Here is a 20329-nt window from a genome sequence, read left to right as displayed (position 1 = left end):
TAAAATAAATCATTGTAATTTCATGAAATTGAAGTTAAAAATGGATTTCTGTATTACATAATTACCCTTGAGAATTGTGATGGGAGGTGTTTTGGGCCCAAGGTGAGGAAGGCATCTTTTGCCAAGAGTGAGAAAATGTGATGAATCTGGGCCCAATTGGAAAAAAACCTTTTAGACAATCAGCTACGGATCCAACGAGAAGCAACAGGGGTGAGGTGGCACTCATCAACGACGTTATGATACGGGGAACACTGTCCCCCCTATTCGTTATTGCTCGTCGAGAGTGGATCTTGTGGCCAAGGCGACATGATGCAACGAGTAAATTTAAATATTTGATAACGTTTAAATTGCAACGGTTATAAAAAAAATTAATTATTGAAAAAAAACCATTTATACCCTATAAATACCTACCATTTTATAAAAAAATTCACACATTTTCTCTTCTCCACTCTACATATTATCAACTATCTTCGAAAAAAAAAATATGGATCCTTTCGACTCGTCTGATGATTCAGATGACGATATTTTCTTTAGGATGATGTATCATTATTACACTACCCACCTGCTACAACCAGACTCAGCTCCGCTACTAACAAGACGTGCGATGTTAAACATAAATTGCGAGGAAGGACACGAACATCTATATCGCGATTACTTTGCAGATAATTGTGTATACGTGGTGAAGGACTTCAAAAGAAGATTTCGTTTGCGTAGGGATGTGTTCTTACGAATCGCCAACGCCTTGGAAAGCCGACATCGCTTCTTTACTATACTTTTATACAAAATAAATAAAAATGTACTACATGTTTCTTTAATTTTACAACATATGCAATATATTTTTAAACTGTAGTTTATTTATGTTTAGGTACAAATTTTTTCAATTAAGATATGATGCTAGAGGTAGACGAGGGTTTACAACGTTGCAGAAATGTGCTGCGGGCATTCGTTTGATGGCTATGGGGGAGTCACCCGACACCATGGACGACTATATGAGAATGTCCGAAAGAACCGCAAGAAAGAGTTTGTATACATTGTCAAGGGGTGTTGTTGAAACTTTTGGAGACGTGTATTTGCGGAAACCTTCGTTGCATGATTTGCAAGAATCGGCGCATGAAGAACGCCATGGGTTTCCCAGAATGATAAGAAGCATTGATTGCACACACTGGAAATGGAAAAATTGTCCGGTAGCGTGGAAAGGGCAATACGCAAATGGTCATCACGGATCACCTTCGTTGGTGTTAGAGGCTGTCGCTTCTCAAGATTTATGGATTTGGCATGCATTTTTTGGGGTTGCAGGTTCCAGCAACGACGTCAACGTTCTTGATAAGTCGCCAATATTCGACGATCTTTTGAATGGAAAAGCCCCGGATGCTCCTTTCACGATAAATGGAAATGAATACAAATATGAGTATTACCTTACAGATGGAATATATCCTCAGTATTCCACATTTGTGAAGACATTCCGCCACCCGGTTGAAGAATGAGACAAATTTTTTAAGAGAAGACAAGAAGGAGCATGTAAGGATGTGGAACGTGCTTTTGGAGTGCTGAAGGCGAAGTGGCATATAGTCGAACATGCAACACGATCATTGGATTTAAAAACTCTACGATATATCATGTATGCATGTATCATAATGCATAACATGGTAGTAGAAGATAAAGGGAGAAATATTGCACAGTAGATCCTAACAGAGCCCAGATACGTTCAGTTTCAACCAGGAACAACAGATTATTTGCATCGCGTTGTTGACATTCAGGACGCAAATAAACACATACAACTTTGAGAGGACTTGGCGGATTATATCTTCTATAGTAACAATAACGATAACGAATAGCGTTGTCTTTTTTTATTTTTTATTTTATTTTATTTTATTTTTGAATTTGGATGTTATTTCTTTTTTTTTTTTTTTTGTTTTTGGATATTATGTGTAATTTAGTCTTTATGTTAATTTTAATCTTTAAAAATTTTTAATTGTTTTTTATAATTTTTAAACATTATGTTTTATTTATTATTTATATTTAAAAAATATTTGTATAAGTTTAAAAAAAATCAAAATACATAAAAAATAAATTATAAAATGGTAAAAAATTTGGTATCATAACAAGATACAACATGTTGCCCATTTCTCCACTTGGTGTTATAACACCATTGATGATGTGATATGTGATGTGACACCAAAATGGTGTTACGTCTAGTTGCCCACACCTTACACTCTTATACCTTACACTCTTATGTACTTTCAAGTTCGAAACTGTTAGCTTCAATTTCCTAATTAAGCCGCACAAGGGCATTTAGTAATTTACACGTGGGTTAGTTAGTTAGACGTTGGACTTGCTCATTTGTTAGTTCCCGCCTATTTTGTTGTATATAAAATAAATATTACAAAAATAAAAATACAAAAAGTAAGACAGGTGTGTATTGCCGATAAGAGAGGGATGCGACTTGTTTCCTCATATTTGTTTTCCTTAAGGTTCTTAAAAGCATGGTTTCATTTGGCTCCAATATTTGTATTTGATATCAAATTTTGCCTTAAATCATAGGTTAATGTCATAAAAGCCCTCAAATTTTCAAGAAATGTTTGGTTATGTCCTAAGTTCATTTGTGTCTCCACAAAAACCGCACATTTAGATAAAAATTGTCATAATTGCTCTCTTTTCCGATTTTACCCTTCTATGACATCAGGGGATGTTTGGTTCTAGGATTAGGGTCTTGTGTTTGGTTTTCTCAGCCCACCGCACCCTCACCCTTTTCTTCTCCGGTACATTACACAAGAGAAATGCATCATTTTCCCCCTTTTCTTCATCGTTGATATTTCTTCTCTCTCCTATTCCGGCAGCCGGCCACCAGCGGCCACCGTTACTGTTAAACCCCTCGTGCTACCACCAATATCTGTTCAACCTCTAGAAATGTTCTCGGGTCATTCAATAACCACCAGAAACGTCACCACCATTGTCGGCCACTTCAACCCCAGATCCATGGCCGGCTTTAGAATTTACAGGTTTTCAAAACAATTTCGTTTTCATCTTGGTTCATATGAAGGATCGCTTTGATTTTGCTGGTCTATAGTCTTGAATATCCTGAATATCTGATACGACCAGAGGTGGTGGTGAGACTTGGTGAGGATGAGAAGGATACGAGCATACAATAAGGGGGAAGAAACGATAATAGAAGTGAGTTTTGTCCCACACCTACAAAGCCATCAATGAATCTGGTTTTGAGTTTCAATGTTGGATTTTGATTTCACAACACTGACCGATGATTCTCGGGTTCTTACTCAAATTGATTTTAGATTATGGCATAAATTCTATTTCAGATGATCACCTCAAGTCGATTTCAAATGCAAATTATCTTTGTGGGGTTTTACATCTTTTTTTGTTAGATTTTTTGTTTTTTACTTTACAAAATGGCTTCATAGAAATCATCTATCTATCTTTGTTATTTGTTTTTAGTAACCCACAGAAAACTTTGCTTCACCACAACTGTAAGAAAAATAACAACAAATGTTAAATTGTGAGTTTTATGTGACTAAATCTATTTATTTGTTTGGTTTTCCTGTTGACTCATCAATGATTATAAGAAAAGAAAGAACTAATATTTGGATGAAAAACGGTCATCATAGTAACACGAGAAGTGGTGGTCATAATTCCGGGAAGAACCAAACCTCCCTAATGTCATAGAATGGAAAAATTGGAAAAGAGGGCAATTATGATAATTTTTGCCCAAATGTGCGGTTTTTGTGGACACAGAAATGGAGTTAGGACATAACAAAACATTTCTTGAAAATTTGGGGGCTTTTATGACATTAGCCCTAAATCATATATATGTATATATATATATATATATATATATATATATATATATATATATATATATATATATATATATATATATATATATATTGAGTCAAGATCAAATAAGAAGGAAAATTTTGGTAGGAAGGTAAGAAATTTTTTATATGCACATTTTCTTAGCAAAAAAATAAAATGAATCATTAGATGATTCAAAAGTAAGATGATTCACAAGAAAAAATTCCAAAAAAAAAAACATCTTCATGATTCATTTTTAGGTAAATCAAGAAAAAAATTCACTTTTATGACAATTTTAGTGAATATCAACAAAATCATCATAAAAATGAATCATCGAAATGTTTTTTCGGGATCTTTTTTGGTGAATCATGTTATTATTGATTCATTTGGTGATTCATTTATTTTGTTCGCCAAAAAAATAAGTCGAAACAAAATTTCTTACCTTCCTACCAAAAAAAATTTCTTACAGGATATATATATATATATATATATATATATATATATATATATATATATATATATATATATATATAGAGAGAGAGAGAGAGAGAGAGAGAACCATTATCAATGGTTTTTTAAAGAACTATTTTTTTTTTAAGTTTTAGAGCTTAGTCTTTAGATCGGAGGGTGTGGGAGGGAAGCTTCCCTCACTTTTTGTAGGCCATACATTCATTTCCCTCACCTAAAAGCCAAGAAATTGGTGGGAAGCCCTTTCCTCAATTTTTTTTTTGTAAAATATATTGCATACATATATTATACTAATTTTATAGGGAATTAAAAACCATGAGTTTTGATATATTTTTTAGTAGGTATATAATTTTATAAATATTAAACAAGATAAAAAAAATAAAAATAAAAAATAAAAATAAAAAAAAACCGACCAATAGCATGAAGGGAGAGAGTGCGGCACCCCCTCCCCCAATCTCTTTCCCGCAATTTTTTTCCCTCGCCTTTCCCTCACCCACGGAGTTGTGTGCAGGAGTGAGGGAAGCTTCTCTCACCTCTTTCCCGCACCCACTCTGTGCAGCCTTATAATATATATATATATATATATACATGAATTCATAACTTCACTTTGTGAATGCTAAATATATTTTTCGGATTCACTGTCTGAGTTCAAATCTGCACAAATTCGCACTGTGAATTTGACGAAAAAAAATAATTTTTTTAATTGAATTTGATATCATTTGAAAAATGATAAAAAGTTATGAATTTCTGTATTTTTATTTTGTTTTTTTGATAAAAAAATAAGCTCTAAAACTTGAAAAAAATATTGGTTTCTTAGTTTCATAGTTAATAGTGTTTCTATATTAAACCTCAAAATACACACACACACACACATATATATATATATATATATATATATATATATATATCATCTATTAGACCTTATGCTAGACTCCGTACATATTTTTTATAGAGTTCTATAAACTTAATTTTGCACCACAAACTGTTTTAGCAACTACATATAGTCTTGATATTGAAATTTAATATAAAAAACTATTGTGAAACATTAAAAGTGTTCATTAAAAAACTCAATAAACTTCTTTACATAACTTATAAAAAAATCATATATGTATACATAACATAAGTGTCAAAGAAAGTTATGAAGGTTACTAGAGGTCTAACAGAAAAACACATTTGAAATATATATATATATATATATATATATATATATATATATATATATATATATATATATATATATATATATATAAAACTTAAATATATACAAAATTGTCGTCTTATGTCACCCATTAAAAACAATGTGGCTCGCCACGGCTCGTAAAAGTTCAGGGTTTAACATTATCGTCAAGTCATATCTAACGTTAATTAAAACCTTTGTTTTTTTTTTTCTCTCTTTCCCAATCCAAACTATATCACCTTTTTCTCTTCTTTTTCAACAAAAATAGAACCCTTTTTTTAAAATTCTCATCATTCAATTATTAAATCCACCCCTTTAAAAGAGAGAGATATGAGATTAGATGGGTAAGTGGATTTTTTTTTTCTTTCTATGTGTAACTTTTCAAGAAACATAACAACATTGGATTTTCAAAACAAAACAACTCAATTAAAAGCATAACTAACAAATCAAACTCGATAATCTAATTAACTGGTGGAGACGTCTACATCAAATCAGAAGAAGCTACACTCATTTTCATTTCATGTTTAACGATACAAATCCACCTCTATTTCAACATTTCTTTTGAGTAATAGAAAAACACAAAAATGCTCTCAAGATTCAAGCTAATGCAATTAAAGTAAAAGACAATTTTTTGATTTGGAATGATCTTTTAGTACTCATCCATGAGGCCCTTACAACAAAGGGACATTAAAATTTCTTAGGATCACTTGCACATACAGCCACGAGCCTTACATTATCACATTTCTTGAACCTAATTGGATAACCCCTACTTATAGAGTAATTTGTCAAACAAAGCTTTAGTTGGTGTGGTGATTCATACCTCTCTCCAAGAACTGGCTTCATATTCTTCCATTTCACCTTCGGATCATGGGTTGAGTATTGAAACTGCAATTTCTCTTCATCGTCACCCTCACTATCACTCTGCTTCTCTTGTGGTGCTTCATCTTCCGACATTCCTTCAAAATCATTTAGGTTTATCTCAGGTATGGTGCATTCGTCAAACGCTTCGTCTGTGAGAGTATTTAGGAACTCCATCTTTGCATCGACTTCTTTGTTTGTGTTTGAAAAACGCATCCAATTCCTTGTTAATGGCATCGAAGTCATCTACTGTCTGCATTATCACTACAAAACAAAAAGTTAATCAAATATTATAGCGGAAACAAGATATTGGAGGACCACGTGGATTTTCTTACCTTTGATTCTTCTCAGGTAACGTTTTGCTTCGATGGAGGGTAAGAAAAGGTTTTTACAGGAGTGGATGACGGGGAGGTTAGTGGAGGGTGATAAGGACGAGCCAGCTGGGATACATGCTATTTGAAAGACCCTGTATAGTGGTTTGGTCTACGCATAGTAGTTGATAGTAGTGGGTGTGTAGAAAGATTATTTTGTTTTGAGTTTACGGTCAAGGTGTGTTTACGGCCGTAAACACATTCCGGTTGTAAGTTGAGTCTATAAATAGGACGTTGTGTCAGACTTTATTGGTTGTTGATGCCTTCGTATTCTCCCAAGTTGTATCAGACGTTTTATAGCTTTAAAGCGTATGCAAGCTTGGTTTTTGTTTTATATTTACTTATTAATTCGTGTTTGCATCTATGATTCTCTTTGATCATTGGTAGATCTGTTTTTCGGGACTTTACAATTGGTATCAGAGCGGAACCAGTGACAAAGACGTTCAACAACTGCGTTTTCAACTAAATCGGTATTCACAGCAACAAAGAGGGTTTCTTTCCGGTCAAATTCAAAGGCTTTCGAAGTTTGTGGCCTGAGCTTACGGCCGTAAACTCCTCTTCACGGCCGCAAGCTCATCCACCGAAAACAATTGTTTCACACAGTTATATATAGCCTTCGAGATCAAGTTTTAATCCTGGCATTTAATTGAGTTGATTTTAAAAAAAAATCGAACATTTATATTTAACTTTCATGGGCCGTAAACTGGTTATTCACAAAAAATCGATTTTCTGTTAAGCGATAATCACACCATTATTTTTTTGGAGTTTAAATCAAAAGGTGTCTTAGGACCGTAAACTCGAGTTTATGGCCTTAAGGTTTACGGTTAAGTCAATTGCTACATATTAATTAAATTAATTCCTGAATTAAAAATAACTTATTCTCTTGACCGTAAACTAGTGTTTACGGCCAGAACTTATTCTCTAGTTTACGGCTAATAGATTTATTACAGTTTATCTCAGATAAATTTTTAAAAACACAAAATTCAACTCAAAACAAAAATGGAAACACAAAATTCAACTCAATACCAAGAACTTGACGCTGTGATGGGGACAACTACGCGTATTCCCCGACTTATGTCTGCTGATAGCTTTCCCGAGTGGAAGTATAGAATCGAAAAATACATAAAGATGAAGGATTTTAAGATCTGGAAGTGCATAATTAAAGATCCTATCAGAATCACCACTATAGTCACGGGACAAGTGGTGGATAAGAAAATCGAGAATTATACCGATGAAGATTTCGAGACCATCGAAGAACAAGAGAAGGCATTGGCTATTTTGACTATGGCACTCTCACCAGACATTGCACAAGGTTTCAGGGAATATACTTCTGCCAAAGCTTTATGGGAGGCACTGATTGAAGTTTATGAAGGAAATGAAGATATGCGAGAAAGTCGCCAAGACATGTTAAGGCAGCGCTTTAACATGTTCAATTATGTGCCCGACGAGACTCTTGAAGCCCAGCTGCAGCGGTTTACAACTCTTAATACTGAAATGATTGTAGCAGGGATTTTCTACACCAAGTCTGAGATCAACAAAAAGCTGCTCAATGCACTCCCAAAATCTTGGGACATGAATGTAGCTGTGATTAAGAAGACCAAAAATCTAAATCGCCTAACCCTGGCTGAAGTGATGGCTGTCATCAAAGCATGTAATATTGATGACAAGCAAAGAGAAATAAACCATGTCAACTCATACTCGACTGCAAACCTTGTCATTTCATCTAACAATGCTTTGTTTTCCTTTTCTTATCCATCTGCAGGCTTATCCTTCAATGCACCTCCACAGACTCAGATACTCTCTCATCCATCAGCTCCCACTCTCTCAATAATGCCTTCAAATGTGGGTTATTCTTCCTCAAAGGGAAAGGAAATTGATGAGAACATTGTCTTTGCTGCAGGACTTATCAACTGTTACAATGCTCTTGTCGCTGGAGAACTTCCTCCTCAACTATCGTTTGCTGATCTTGATCAAATCCATCCGGAGGATGTGGAGGAGATGGACATCACATGGCAAATCGCCATGGCTGTATTTAGGGCAAAGCAATTTGCCAAAAAGATGGGTAAGAATAACTGGGGAATGAGCGTTGACAGGAAGGTTGGGTTCAATAAGGGAAAGCTTAGGTGTTTCAACTGTCACGAGCCAGGGCATTTTGCTCGTGATTGTCCTCACCCCGACAGAAGACCCAACAATGAAAGATCGATTGTTGCAGTGGGAAATAGCAAAAGCAACGGGCAACCAAACAATGAGAAGGCTATGGTTGCACAATCATTCGAATGGGAAGATCAGATACAAGCTCTCAACATCTCTGGTCTAGAAAACGCTCATCTGGCACAAGTGAAGGATGATACACCAGCAGGGATCGTTGCAGTAGAGGACGGCATGATGAACCTTCAGTTTGCCTTGATGGTATCTTCTTCCAATGAACCAAATTCCTCCAAAGTTGTGACAATCGTCAATCTTGAGTCAAGTCAAGTCATCAAGTCAAGCCGGTCAACTATATTAAACCTTATGTATTAGGGTAAGTGTTATGTTCGTATTGTATAACTTGTTATGATAATGGGAAAACATCACAGGAGAAAAGTTTGTGTTAAAAAAATTTCCTAAGCCTTCGCATTTTAACCAAATAAATCAAATGCGATTCACAAAATTTTCATTCCAAAAATGCGAAACTCCAGGGACAATAATTGAAATCTTCTGTTTTCTTCCCCAATTCGCATTCTACTGAGAAATACTTCGCATTTTCATTTTTACACCTTTCGCATCCCTTCGCATTAATCACCTTCGCATTTTAACCAAATAAATCAAATGCGATTCACAAAATTTTCATTCCAAAAATGCGAAACTCCAGGGACAATAATTGAAATCTTCTGTTTTCTTCCCCAATTCGCATTCTACTGTGAAATACTTCGCATTTTCATTTTTACACCTTTCGCATCCCTTCGCATTAATCACCTTCGCATTTTAACCAAATAAATCAAATGCGATTCACAAAATTTTCATTCCAAAAATGCGAAACTCCAGGGACAATAATTGAAATCTTCTGTTTTCTTCCCCAATTCGCATTCTACTGAGAAATACTTCGCATTTTCATTTTTACACCTTTCGCATCCCTTCGCATTAATCACCTTCGCATTTTAACCAAATAAATCAAATGCGATTCACAAAATTTTCATTCCAAAAAAAAAAATGCGAACACAGTTTAGTTCATGAACTCTAAACTTGCGAAATCAAAAATTCATATGTTGAACCCATATGCGAATATTAACCCAATTGACTTCAAATTGATTCATAGATGCGAACACTCGATTGTTTTACTTTCGCAAAATGAGCATCAACAACTCCACAATCGAGTTTTTAAATTCTTGCAAACAACAGTTTCATAGTCCTTGACTTCGCGTTTTTTCTTCACGAATCATCCCTCAATCATCAATCCAATTGCGAATCAAAACTCATATGTTCTTGCTTTATCGATTCATCGACTACACTCATACAAATGCGAACAATACTCAATTTCAAAATCGATTGAAACTTATAGCAAAGCTAAATCCAACTTCGCATTCAAAGCAGTGTCATTGATCCGCAGTCACAAGCAACCACCCCACACCCACTCTATGACCAGCCATACCTCCCCACCTTACCTATGTCACTTCAATGTTCCCTTACACTCAAATTTCACTCACTCCCACGTTTTTGAGCTGGAACAATCAACCACACTCCTCATTTTCTCTCATTTCTCTCATCCCACTAAGTAACAAACATCACTCTTTCTCTCAAACTCTTCTACACAAATTTTCGAGATCCAAGGCTGGATTCAAGTGTTCTTCCACACTTAGTAAGTAAAAATTCATCCTCCCTATTATTATTTCGCTTCATTCTACTCAAATCTTTGGTTGCTTACACAAACTCCCTAACTATGATGTTAGATTCTCGAAAACCTTCAAGGCATCTCCAAGTGTTCTTGAATTAAACACTTCCATTCTTCAACAATCATCTACTGAAATCACTCAAGGTGAGTTCATACCCCTACATTTTCATGATTTCTCAAGTTTTCAGGGGGGGAATACAAGTTAAAACACTAAGAATATAACTAGATTTTTCTAACAGCCTTCATCAGAAAAGTTCAACTCCATTCACGGACTGTCTTGGGCATCTTAAACATTTTTGTTTTCAAAACTGTACAAGGTGCAAATAGTTCGAGTTTTTAGCTTTAAAATGGCTACTTGCACATCTCCATACGATTTTTCTACAATTTATGGTGATTTTTACAAAACTGCCTATCATTTCAAACAACAATCCGGACCAGTCTGTGATTTTGGACTTTTTCACCCAAGTTAGAGGTCATTATAAATTGAGATAAAATTTATGAGCAAACTAGACACATTTTGTGAACTCTCAAAATTTACGGATCTAGTTTTCGACTTCGTATGATTTTTCTATGATTTTTCCAAATACAGGGCAGAATGGCTAAAGTTAGCCAACAGCATGTAAATATCATAACACTTTGTATTATGTTGAGCAAAGTGTATAATCATAAGTTCTAATATTTGAATGTGTTTCCATGTTAGTTTATCATTATGAACTGGAATTAAGACATTCATATTAAATATTAAATATTATTCATTCATTTTGGAACACGTATTATTAGACTATAAGAGGTATAGTTTGATAAATTCACAATACTAATATATTTTCATAAAAGAATTCATACATATTACAAACATTTTAGATAAACTATAACAGGTATAGTTTATGATATATCACTCTACGCACTCGTACAAGAAGGGTACATTCATACAAGAAAGATTTCTATTCGCACACATTTCACGAAAGTTAATCTATGTTTTGATAAATTCACAACACTAGTTACATTTCCATAAAAAGGGTTCATACATAGTACATACATTTTAGATAAACTATAATAGGTATAGTTTATGATACATCACTCTACGCACTCGTACAAGAAAGGTACATTCATACAAGAAATATTTATATTCACACACAATTATCGTAAACTTGTTATCCTATATTGTGAGTTTCTCTATTTTTTTTCGATCTCTATCTCTCTATCTCCCCGTACGTCCGAGTGCGGGATATAATTCCTGGTAGTTATAATCAGAATCTCCTTGAGGGAGAACGTGATACTTGTATATAGATCTATATTGGGATTGACACCCCACACCTTGCTGCTAGCTACAGTTGGACCTGCAGGTCTACGGGTGACAAATGTCATTTCATTTTCGCGACGCCTGAGAAACGTTGTGGCAGGTTCACATAGTCACAGTATGATTATAGCGACTCACTTAGGGAGACAACAATTCATAAAGTTTACGGGGTTGCATAAAAACCAAAGTAGGTTTTAGGTTGAGAGAATAAATTTACTTTCCATTTCATTTTAAACTCACAACATTTCTACTAAGAAACGATGACTTCTCATACATTCTAGTCTTTGGTTGTAAGGCTACATTCTTCGGATTTCAAGGAAAATATCGGATTTTTCTGAAACAACGCGACATTTACATGTGAAAGACTTCTAATAAGATTATTAATAAAAGCTTATGAACTCACCAACCCTTGTGTTGACACTTTTCAAACAACTTGTATTCGCAGGAAAACATTAATCGGGTTACCAAGTGCTTTTGAGGATGGGACGTTGAGGCGTCAAACTTTTCATATTTTGACAACATATTGTAATTGATTTTTGAAACATGTAATTCATACAAGTGATGTAACTTTTCAATTATATATATATGTTGGTTGTGTTTGCTTGAATTACTATTGAAATTGTGGTTATGATGCTATACATGAAGTCCTCCACCCCCGAACGTTTCCGCCATCCTTGGTTTGGGGGTGTGACAGATTGGTATCAGAGCACGGTTTATAGTGAATTCAGTATATCAACCACATAAGATATACAAACTATAAACACATTTGGGACTAAAAGTCTCCGATTCTTAAAGCGAATTAAAGAGTTGTACTTTTGAAAACAAATAATTTCTTGTTTTAAAGTATACTTGCATGCATTCTATAATAGCATGGTGTCATAACTTAGGAGAACATAAATTGAAAGAGGAGGAGTCGAACATTATTAATACGCCTTAGCATGTGTAATCAGTTCTGGGAAGGATATAGCCTGATCAACTATATCCGTCCAAGAAGTGACTTACGCACATTAAGGAATAGTCGTAATGAGCGACAAATCTGAAAACCTAATAACACTCCATAAAGAACACGCTAAGAACCAAATATAAACATTTAAAAATACTATAGGAGTATTTGTACGTTTCTATAGCGCCAAATTATTATTTTCCTATACATACTTCTTAACCCCGTTTCTCGTGCAGACGACATGGCAGGATTTCACATACCCGGGGACCCCTACTTTCCCAATCAGGGAAACGCGGGATGGATTGAAGATGAGCCCGAGGAGAATCCCGAAGAGGAACCCGAGGAAGATCCCGAAGAGGATCCCGAGGAAGATCCCGAAGAGGATCCCGAGGAAGGGCCCGAGGAGGAAGACGAACAAGAAGAAGAAGAGGAAGACAACCAAGAAGAAGAGGAAGAAGAGGAAGAAGAGGAAGAAGAGGAAGGTGATGAGGTAGTCATGGTTGGGAACGAAGCGGAGGAACCACCAGAAGTATTCAACCCTCCCTACATCGCGAGGGTACCCGCGCACCGTTTTGGTTACAATGGACCCGAACCCCCTTGGGTAACAATGATCGAAAGATGGAGCCGACAACAACGCCAACGGTCACCATATGGCTACCAACGAGGTTACTATGATCTCACTCATGGTGGACCGGCTGATAGGGCTCTCCCCGTCACGATACAACGAATGGCAAGAATGGATGATCGTGGTAGGACAACGACAGATCAGGTCCGGGAGTTAAGTGCCATTGTACAGTCTACTACGGGTCGCACCAGAAACCTGGAACGAGACTCCCACCACCGAGACCAACTCATTAGAGACCTTCTCGCGGCTCAAGCAGAAACAAGAGAGTATCGGGAAAGATACATGGCACTCGAAGAGAGAATGGTTACAGCCGAACGCAAATTGGCGGAACTACAGGGCGCATCGACATCATCGCAGCCTCCGTCAAAGAAGGGTCGCAGTGATTAGAGCTCGTTGCTATTCTCCCGTCTAGGTAGTAGAATTTTATGAGTACGCGTTGGTGCTACTCCTTGTATGTAGGTCGACCCTGCGACTATGTGATCACACTATTCAAAGGGGTTTTGTAATGCCAAAAACTACCTTTTGTAACGATGTAATGTAGACCCTTATGAGGTCAAACTTTTCTCTTTAAGCGTTATGTACTAAAAGTTATCAATGAAATTTGGCATGTATTTTATTTATTGAATGTTGGACACTATACATCATAACCTGATCACACAAACAATTACGAATAATAAAGTTATGATAAAATACAAGAGGGATGAAACCAGTAACACTCGACTCGTTATCACTATTGAAGTCTTACCGACTAGTCATTTTTTTTATGACAGAACCATGCCACCAAGGAAAAGACCAAGGCCTTCCAACAACCCAGTGCCGCCTCCACCACCACCTCCGCAGTTTGATCCTGCAATGTTCCAGGCTGCAGTGACGGCAGCCGTGGCGGCAGCAATGTCGCAAATGGGAACCCATGGTTCCGGCGGTTCTGGATCCGGAGCTACCAATTCCATTCATGGGGACAGCGCGGGGCGTACGAGGGAGTGCACTTACAAAGACTTCACAAATGGCAAACCCGATCCTTTCAATGGAAGCGGGGGCGTCATCACACTGGTGCAATGGTTCGAAAGGACCGAGGCAGTTTTTGAAATCTGCGCTTGTCCCGAAGCGAGCAAGGTCAAGTATGCGGCATTCACTTTCACTGGAAAAGCACTTACTTGGTGGAATGGCCGAGTTAAGTCACTTACTCCTGCAGTAGCTAACGCAATCAGCTGGGAGGATTTGAAAGCCCTAATGTTAAAGGAATACTGCCCGAGGGGCGAAATACAAAAGCTTGAAGAAGAACTTTGGAACCTCAGGATGACAGGCACTGATCTTGAAACTTATACTGCCCGCTTCAACGACCTAGCACTCCTCTGTCCAACAATGGTCACTCCAGAAGAGAAGAAGGTGGAACGATATCTCTGGGGCCTATCATCCCAGATTCAAGATAGTGTCTTGGCCTCGAAACCCACTACCTTTGAGAGTGCCAAGGAATTGGCACAACAACTCATAGATCACAGGGCTAGCCGTGGTACCGTGATAACCACCACCGACCGAACAAAAGGAGGGAACAACAAGAGGAAGTTCTGGGGAAATAAAAGGAAACAACCAATTCAGGACCCCGCCAAAAAGCAACCAATTGTTGCTGTTCGCGCCGCCACTACTGCTGCCGCTCCAGCGCCACCGAAACAGTATACAGGAACTCTTCCCAAGTGCAACAAGTGTAACTACCACCATAACGGTGCTTGTCGTGAGTTACACTGCAATAACTGTAACAAAAAGGGGCACACTGCACGATTCTGTAGAGCGACTACCCAACCCGCCACACAAGTCGCTACGACCGCCAACACTGGAGCAAGCCAAGCCTGCTATGGGTGTGGTGAAACGGGACACTTCAGGAGGAACTGCCCCAAGGCACGAGCCCCTAATGCTGGGGGTGTAGGGAGAGTCCTAACTTTAGGGCAGGGAGAAGCAGTCAAGGATCCCTCTGTGGTTACTGGTACGTTCCTCCTCAATAACTCTTATGCATGCGTACTTTTCGATAGTGGGGCAGAAAGAAGTTTCATAAGTCACCAATTCAAACATATACTTAAGCAAAATTCTCAACCACTAGAAGATTCTTACATCGTAGAAATGGCAAATGGAAAGGTTGAGCGCGCTAATGATATTTACATAGGGTGTACTCTCACTCTAGACAACCATTTGTTCAAAATCGACCTTATGCCGGTCACCATAAAAAGCTTCGATATAATCATTGGTATGGATTGGTTAAGCCTTCATCGTGCCGACATTCTATGTTACGAAAGGGCCGTCCGCCTCAATCTGCCGAATGGCAACGTTCTCACCGTTTATGGCAATAAACCTAGTGCGAACCTACAAATCATCTCTTGTGTTAAAACCCAAAAGTACCTCCGAAAGCAATACCATGTTTTCTTAGCCCACATCGTAGATAAAAAACAGGAGGTGAAGGACATCAAAGAAATTCCAGAAGTATGCAACTTCCCTGATGTTTTCCCAGACGATCTGCCTGGTGTACCACTCGCAAGACAAGTCGAATTTCGGATCGACTTAATCCCAGGAGCTACCCCCGTCGCCAGGGCTCCATATCGCTTAGCACTGGCAGAGATGCAAGAACTATCCAGCCAGTTGAATGAACTATTGAGCAAAGGATTCATCAGGCCAAGCTTCTCGCCCTGGGGAGCACCAGTCTTATTTGTAAAGAAGAAGGATGGGTCTTTTCGCATGTGCATAGACTATCGAGAACTAAACAAACTCACTATCAAGAACCGTTATCCCCTACCCCGAATCGATGACCTCTTCGACCAGCTCCAAGGAGCCAGCTACTTTTCAAAAATCGACCTGAGGTCGGGCTATCATCAACTGCGAGTTCAAGAAGAGGATATCCCCAAGACGGCATTCAGAACTCGCTATGGGCACTATGAGTTTGTAGTGATGCCATTCGGGTTAACTAACGCGCCCGCGGTGTTCATGGATTTGATGAATCGAGTGTGTCGACCCTTCTTGGATAAATTCGTCATCGTATTCATCGATGATATCCTGGTCTATTCGAGGAGCGAAGAAGAGCACAGTCATCACCTACGACTAGTTCTGGAGGTTTTAAGGACCGAAAAGCTTTACTCTAAATTCGCAAAGTGTGAATTTTGGCTCCGAGAAGTAGGATTCATTGGCCACGTAGTAAGCAAAGAAGGAATACATGTGGACCCCTCGAAGATCAAAGCAATCGAAGATTGGTCAACACCTACAACGCCGACAGAAATCCGACAGTTTTTAGGACTCGCAGGCTACTATCGAAGATTCATACAAAACTTCTCCAAAATCGCTAAGCCTCTCACCACCTTGACTCAGAAAGGGGTGGTGTTCGAATGGGAAGATAAACAAGAAGCCGCCTTCCAGACACTAAAGCAAGCCCTATGCAGCGCACCAGTCTTGTCTCTTCCAGAAGGAACTGATGATTTTGTGGTGTATTGCGATGCTTCAAATCAAGGCCTCGGCTGTGTGCTCATGCAAAGGGGAAAAGTCATCGCTTATGCATCAAGACAACTGAAAACACATGAAGTTAATTACACAACCCACGACCTTGAATTGGGAGCTGTGGTGTTCGCCCTGAAGATTTGGAGGCACTACCTCTACGGCACCAAGTGCACCATCTTCACTGATCACAAAAGTCTTCAACACATCCTCAATCAGAAAGAACTAAACATGCGCCAAAGAAGATGGGTGGAATTACTGAATGACTACGAATGTGAAATTCGCTACCACCCAGGCAAGGCTAATGTAGTAGCCGATGCCTTAAGCAGGAAAGAATACTCGGGTCGCCGAGTAAAATCCCTAGCCATGACCATCCACTCCCAACTGGCCACTCAGATCAAGGACGCCCAATTTGAAGCCCTGAAACCAGGAAACGTGGCAAGCGAAGCACTAAGGGGGATGGATAAGAACTTGGAAGTCAGAGGGGATGGAGCTCGTTATCTCATGAATCGAATCTGGACACCGAAGTTCGGTGGATACCGAGACGTTGTAATGGATGAGGCCCACAAGACTCGATACTCCATTCATCCGGGGTCAGATAAGATGTATCTAGACCTCAAAAGGTTATACTGGTGGCCAGACATGAAGGCTGAAATTGCTACTTATGTGAGCAAGTGCCTCACTTGCGCCAAGGTCAAGGTGGAATATCAGAAGCCATCAGGACTACTTCAGCAACCAGATATACCCGAGTGGAAGTGGGAGCGAATAACCATGGACTTCGTAACCAAACTGCCTAAGACATCAGGTGGGATGGATACCATATGGGTGGTTGTGGACAGATTGACCAAGTCCGCGCACTTCCTGCCAATAAAGGAAACAGACAAGATGGAAAAGTTGACCAGGACGTACATTAAGGAGATTGTACGACTACATGGTGTACCAACATCCATTATCTCGGATCGAGATAGTAGATTCACCTCGCGTTTCTGGCAGTCCCTGCAAAAGTCACTGGGAACCAGGTTAGACATGAGTACGGCCTACCATCCACAAACGGACGGACAAAGCGAGAGAACCATCCAGACGTTGGAAGACATGCTGAGAGCCTGTGTGATAGATTTTGGTAAGGCATGGGATACCCATCTACCGCTTATCGAATTCTCTTATAATAACAGTTATCACACTAGCATTGGAGTCGCTCCATTCGAAGCTCTCTACGGCCGCAAGTGTAGGTCGCCGCTGTGTTGGGCCGAAGTTGGAGATACTCAGCTAGCCAGAGGGCAAGTCCCTGATAGCACCCTTACGGGGCCGGAAATCATAAGGGAAACCACAGAAAAGATCATTCAAATTCGGGAAAGACTAAAAGCGTCTCGTGATCGACAAAAGAGTTACGCGGATAAGCGACGCAAACCTTTAGAATTCCAGGTCGGAGACCGGGTACTACTAAAAGTTTCCCCCTGGAAAGGGGTGATACGTTTCGGTAAACGGGGGAAACTAAACCCAAGGTACGTTGGTCCGTTCGAAATCCTTGCTAGGATTGGTCCTGTGGCGTACAAACTCCGACTACCGCAAGAACTTAGTAATGTGCACCCTATCTTCCACGTGTCCAACTTAAAGAAGTGTCTGTCTGACGAGACACTCGTAATACCACTCGAAGAAATCGAAGTTAATGAGAATCTCCACTTTGTGGAGGAACCCGTCGAGATCATGGATCGAGAGATCAAGAGAACAAAACAAAGTCGCATTCCCATAGTGAAGGTTCGTTGGAACGCGAAACGAGGGCCTGAGTTTACCTGGGAACGTGAAGATCAAATGAAACAAAAATATCCACATCTTTTCCCAAACCCTTGAAGTCCCAGCCGAATTTAAATTTCGGGACGAAATTCCCTCTAACGGGGGAAGATGTGACAATCGTCAATCTTGAGTCAAGTCAAGTCATCAAGTCAAGCCGGTCAACTCTATTAAACCTTATGTATTAGGGTAAGTGTTATGTTCGTATTGTATAACTTGTTATGATAATGGGAAAACATCACATGAGAAAAGTTTGTGTTAAAAAAATTTCCTAAGCCTTCGCATTTTAACCAAATAAATCAAATGCGATTCACAAAATTTTCATTCCAAAAATGCGAAACTCCAGGGACAATAATTGAAATCTTCTGTTTTCTTCCCCAATTCGCATTCTACTGAGAAATACTTCGCATTTTCATTTTTACACCTTTCGCATCCCTTCGCATTAATCACCTTCGCATTTTAACCAAATAAATCAAATGCGATTCACAAAATTTTCATTCCAAAAATGCGAAACTCCAGGGACAATAATTGAAATCTTCTGTTTTCTTCCCCAATTCGCATTCTACTGTGAAATACTTCGCATTTTCATTTTTACACCTTTCGCATCCCTTCGCATTAATCACCTTCGCATTTTAACCAAATAAATCAAATGCGATTCACAAAATTTTCATTCCAAAAATGCGAAACTCCAGGGACAATAATTGAAATCTTCTGTTTTCTTCCCCAATTCGCATTCTACTGAGAAATACTTCGCATTTTCATTTTTACACCTTTCGCATCCCTTCGCATTAATCACCTTCGCATTTTAACCAAATAAATCAAATGCGATTCACAAAATTTTCATTCCAAAAAAAAAAATGCGAACACAGTTTAGTTCATGAACTCTAAACTTGCGAAATCAAAAATTCATATGTTGAACCCATATGCGAATATTAACCCAATTGACTTCAAATTGATTCATAGATGCGAACACTCGATTGTTTTACTTTCGCAAAATGAGCATCAACAACTCCACAATCGAGTTTTTAAATTCTTGCAAACAACAGTTTCATAGTCCTTGACTTCGCGTTTTTTCTTCACGAATCATCCCTCAATCATCAATCCAATTGCGAATCAAAACTCATATGTTCTTGCTTTATCGATTCATCGACTACACTCATACAAATGCGAACAATACTCAATTTCAAAATCGATTGAAACTTATAGCAAAGCTAAATCCAACTTCGCATTCAAAGCAGTGTCATTGATCCGCAGTCACAAGCAACCACCCCACACCCACTCTATGACCAGCCATACCTCCCCACCTTACCTATGTCACTTCAATGTTCCCTTACACTCAAATTTCACTCACTCCCACGTTTTTGAGCTGGAACAATCAACCACACTCCTCATTTTCTCTCATTTCTCTCATCCCACTAAGTAACAAACATCACTCTTTCTCTCAAACTCTTCTACACAAATTTTCGAGATCCAAGGCTGGATTCAAGTGTTCTTCCACACTTAGTAAGTAAAAATTCATCCTCCCTATTATTATTTCGCTTCATTCTACTCAAATCTTTGGTTGCTTACACAAACTCCCTAACTATGATGTTAGATTCTCGAAAACCTTCAAGGCATCTCCAAGTGTTCTTGAATTAAACACTTCCATTCTTCAACAAT

General features: G+C 38.4%; 1 protein-coding gene across 1 annotated transcript; it reads left to right on the top strand.

The window, feature by feature from the left end:
• The first annotated feature begins 484 nt into the window (after nucleotides 1-484).
• LOC145002314 (uncharacterized) lies at nucleotides 485-1484 on the top strand. Its single transcript, XM_078961611.1, has 2 exons — nucleotides 485-720; nucleotides 866-1484. Exons 1-2 carry the CDS (start codon nucleotides 485-487, stop codon nucleotides 1482-1484), a joined length of 855 nt encoding a protein of 284 aa, XP_078817737.1.
• Nucleotides 1485-20329: the final 18845 nt, after the last annotated feature.

The sequence above is a fragment of the Lactuca saligna genome, chromosome 6 (assembly GCF_052625555.1).
Source record: "Lactuca saligna cultivar CGN05327 chromosome 6, ASM5262555v1, whole genome shotgun sequence".
NCBI lineage: Eukaryota > Viridiplantae > Streptophyta > Magnoliopsida > Asterales > Asteraceae > Lactuca > Lactuca saligna.
Note: the sequence above shows the minus strand (reverse complement) of the source record. Positions and strands in the feature narration are given on the sequence as shown.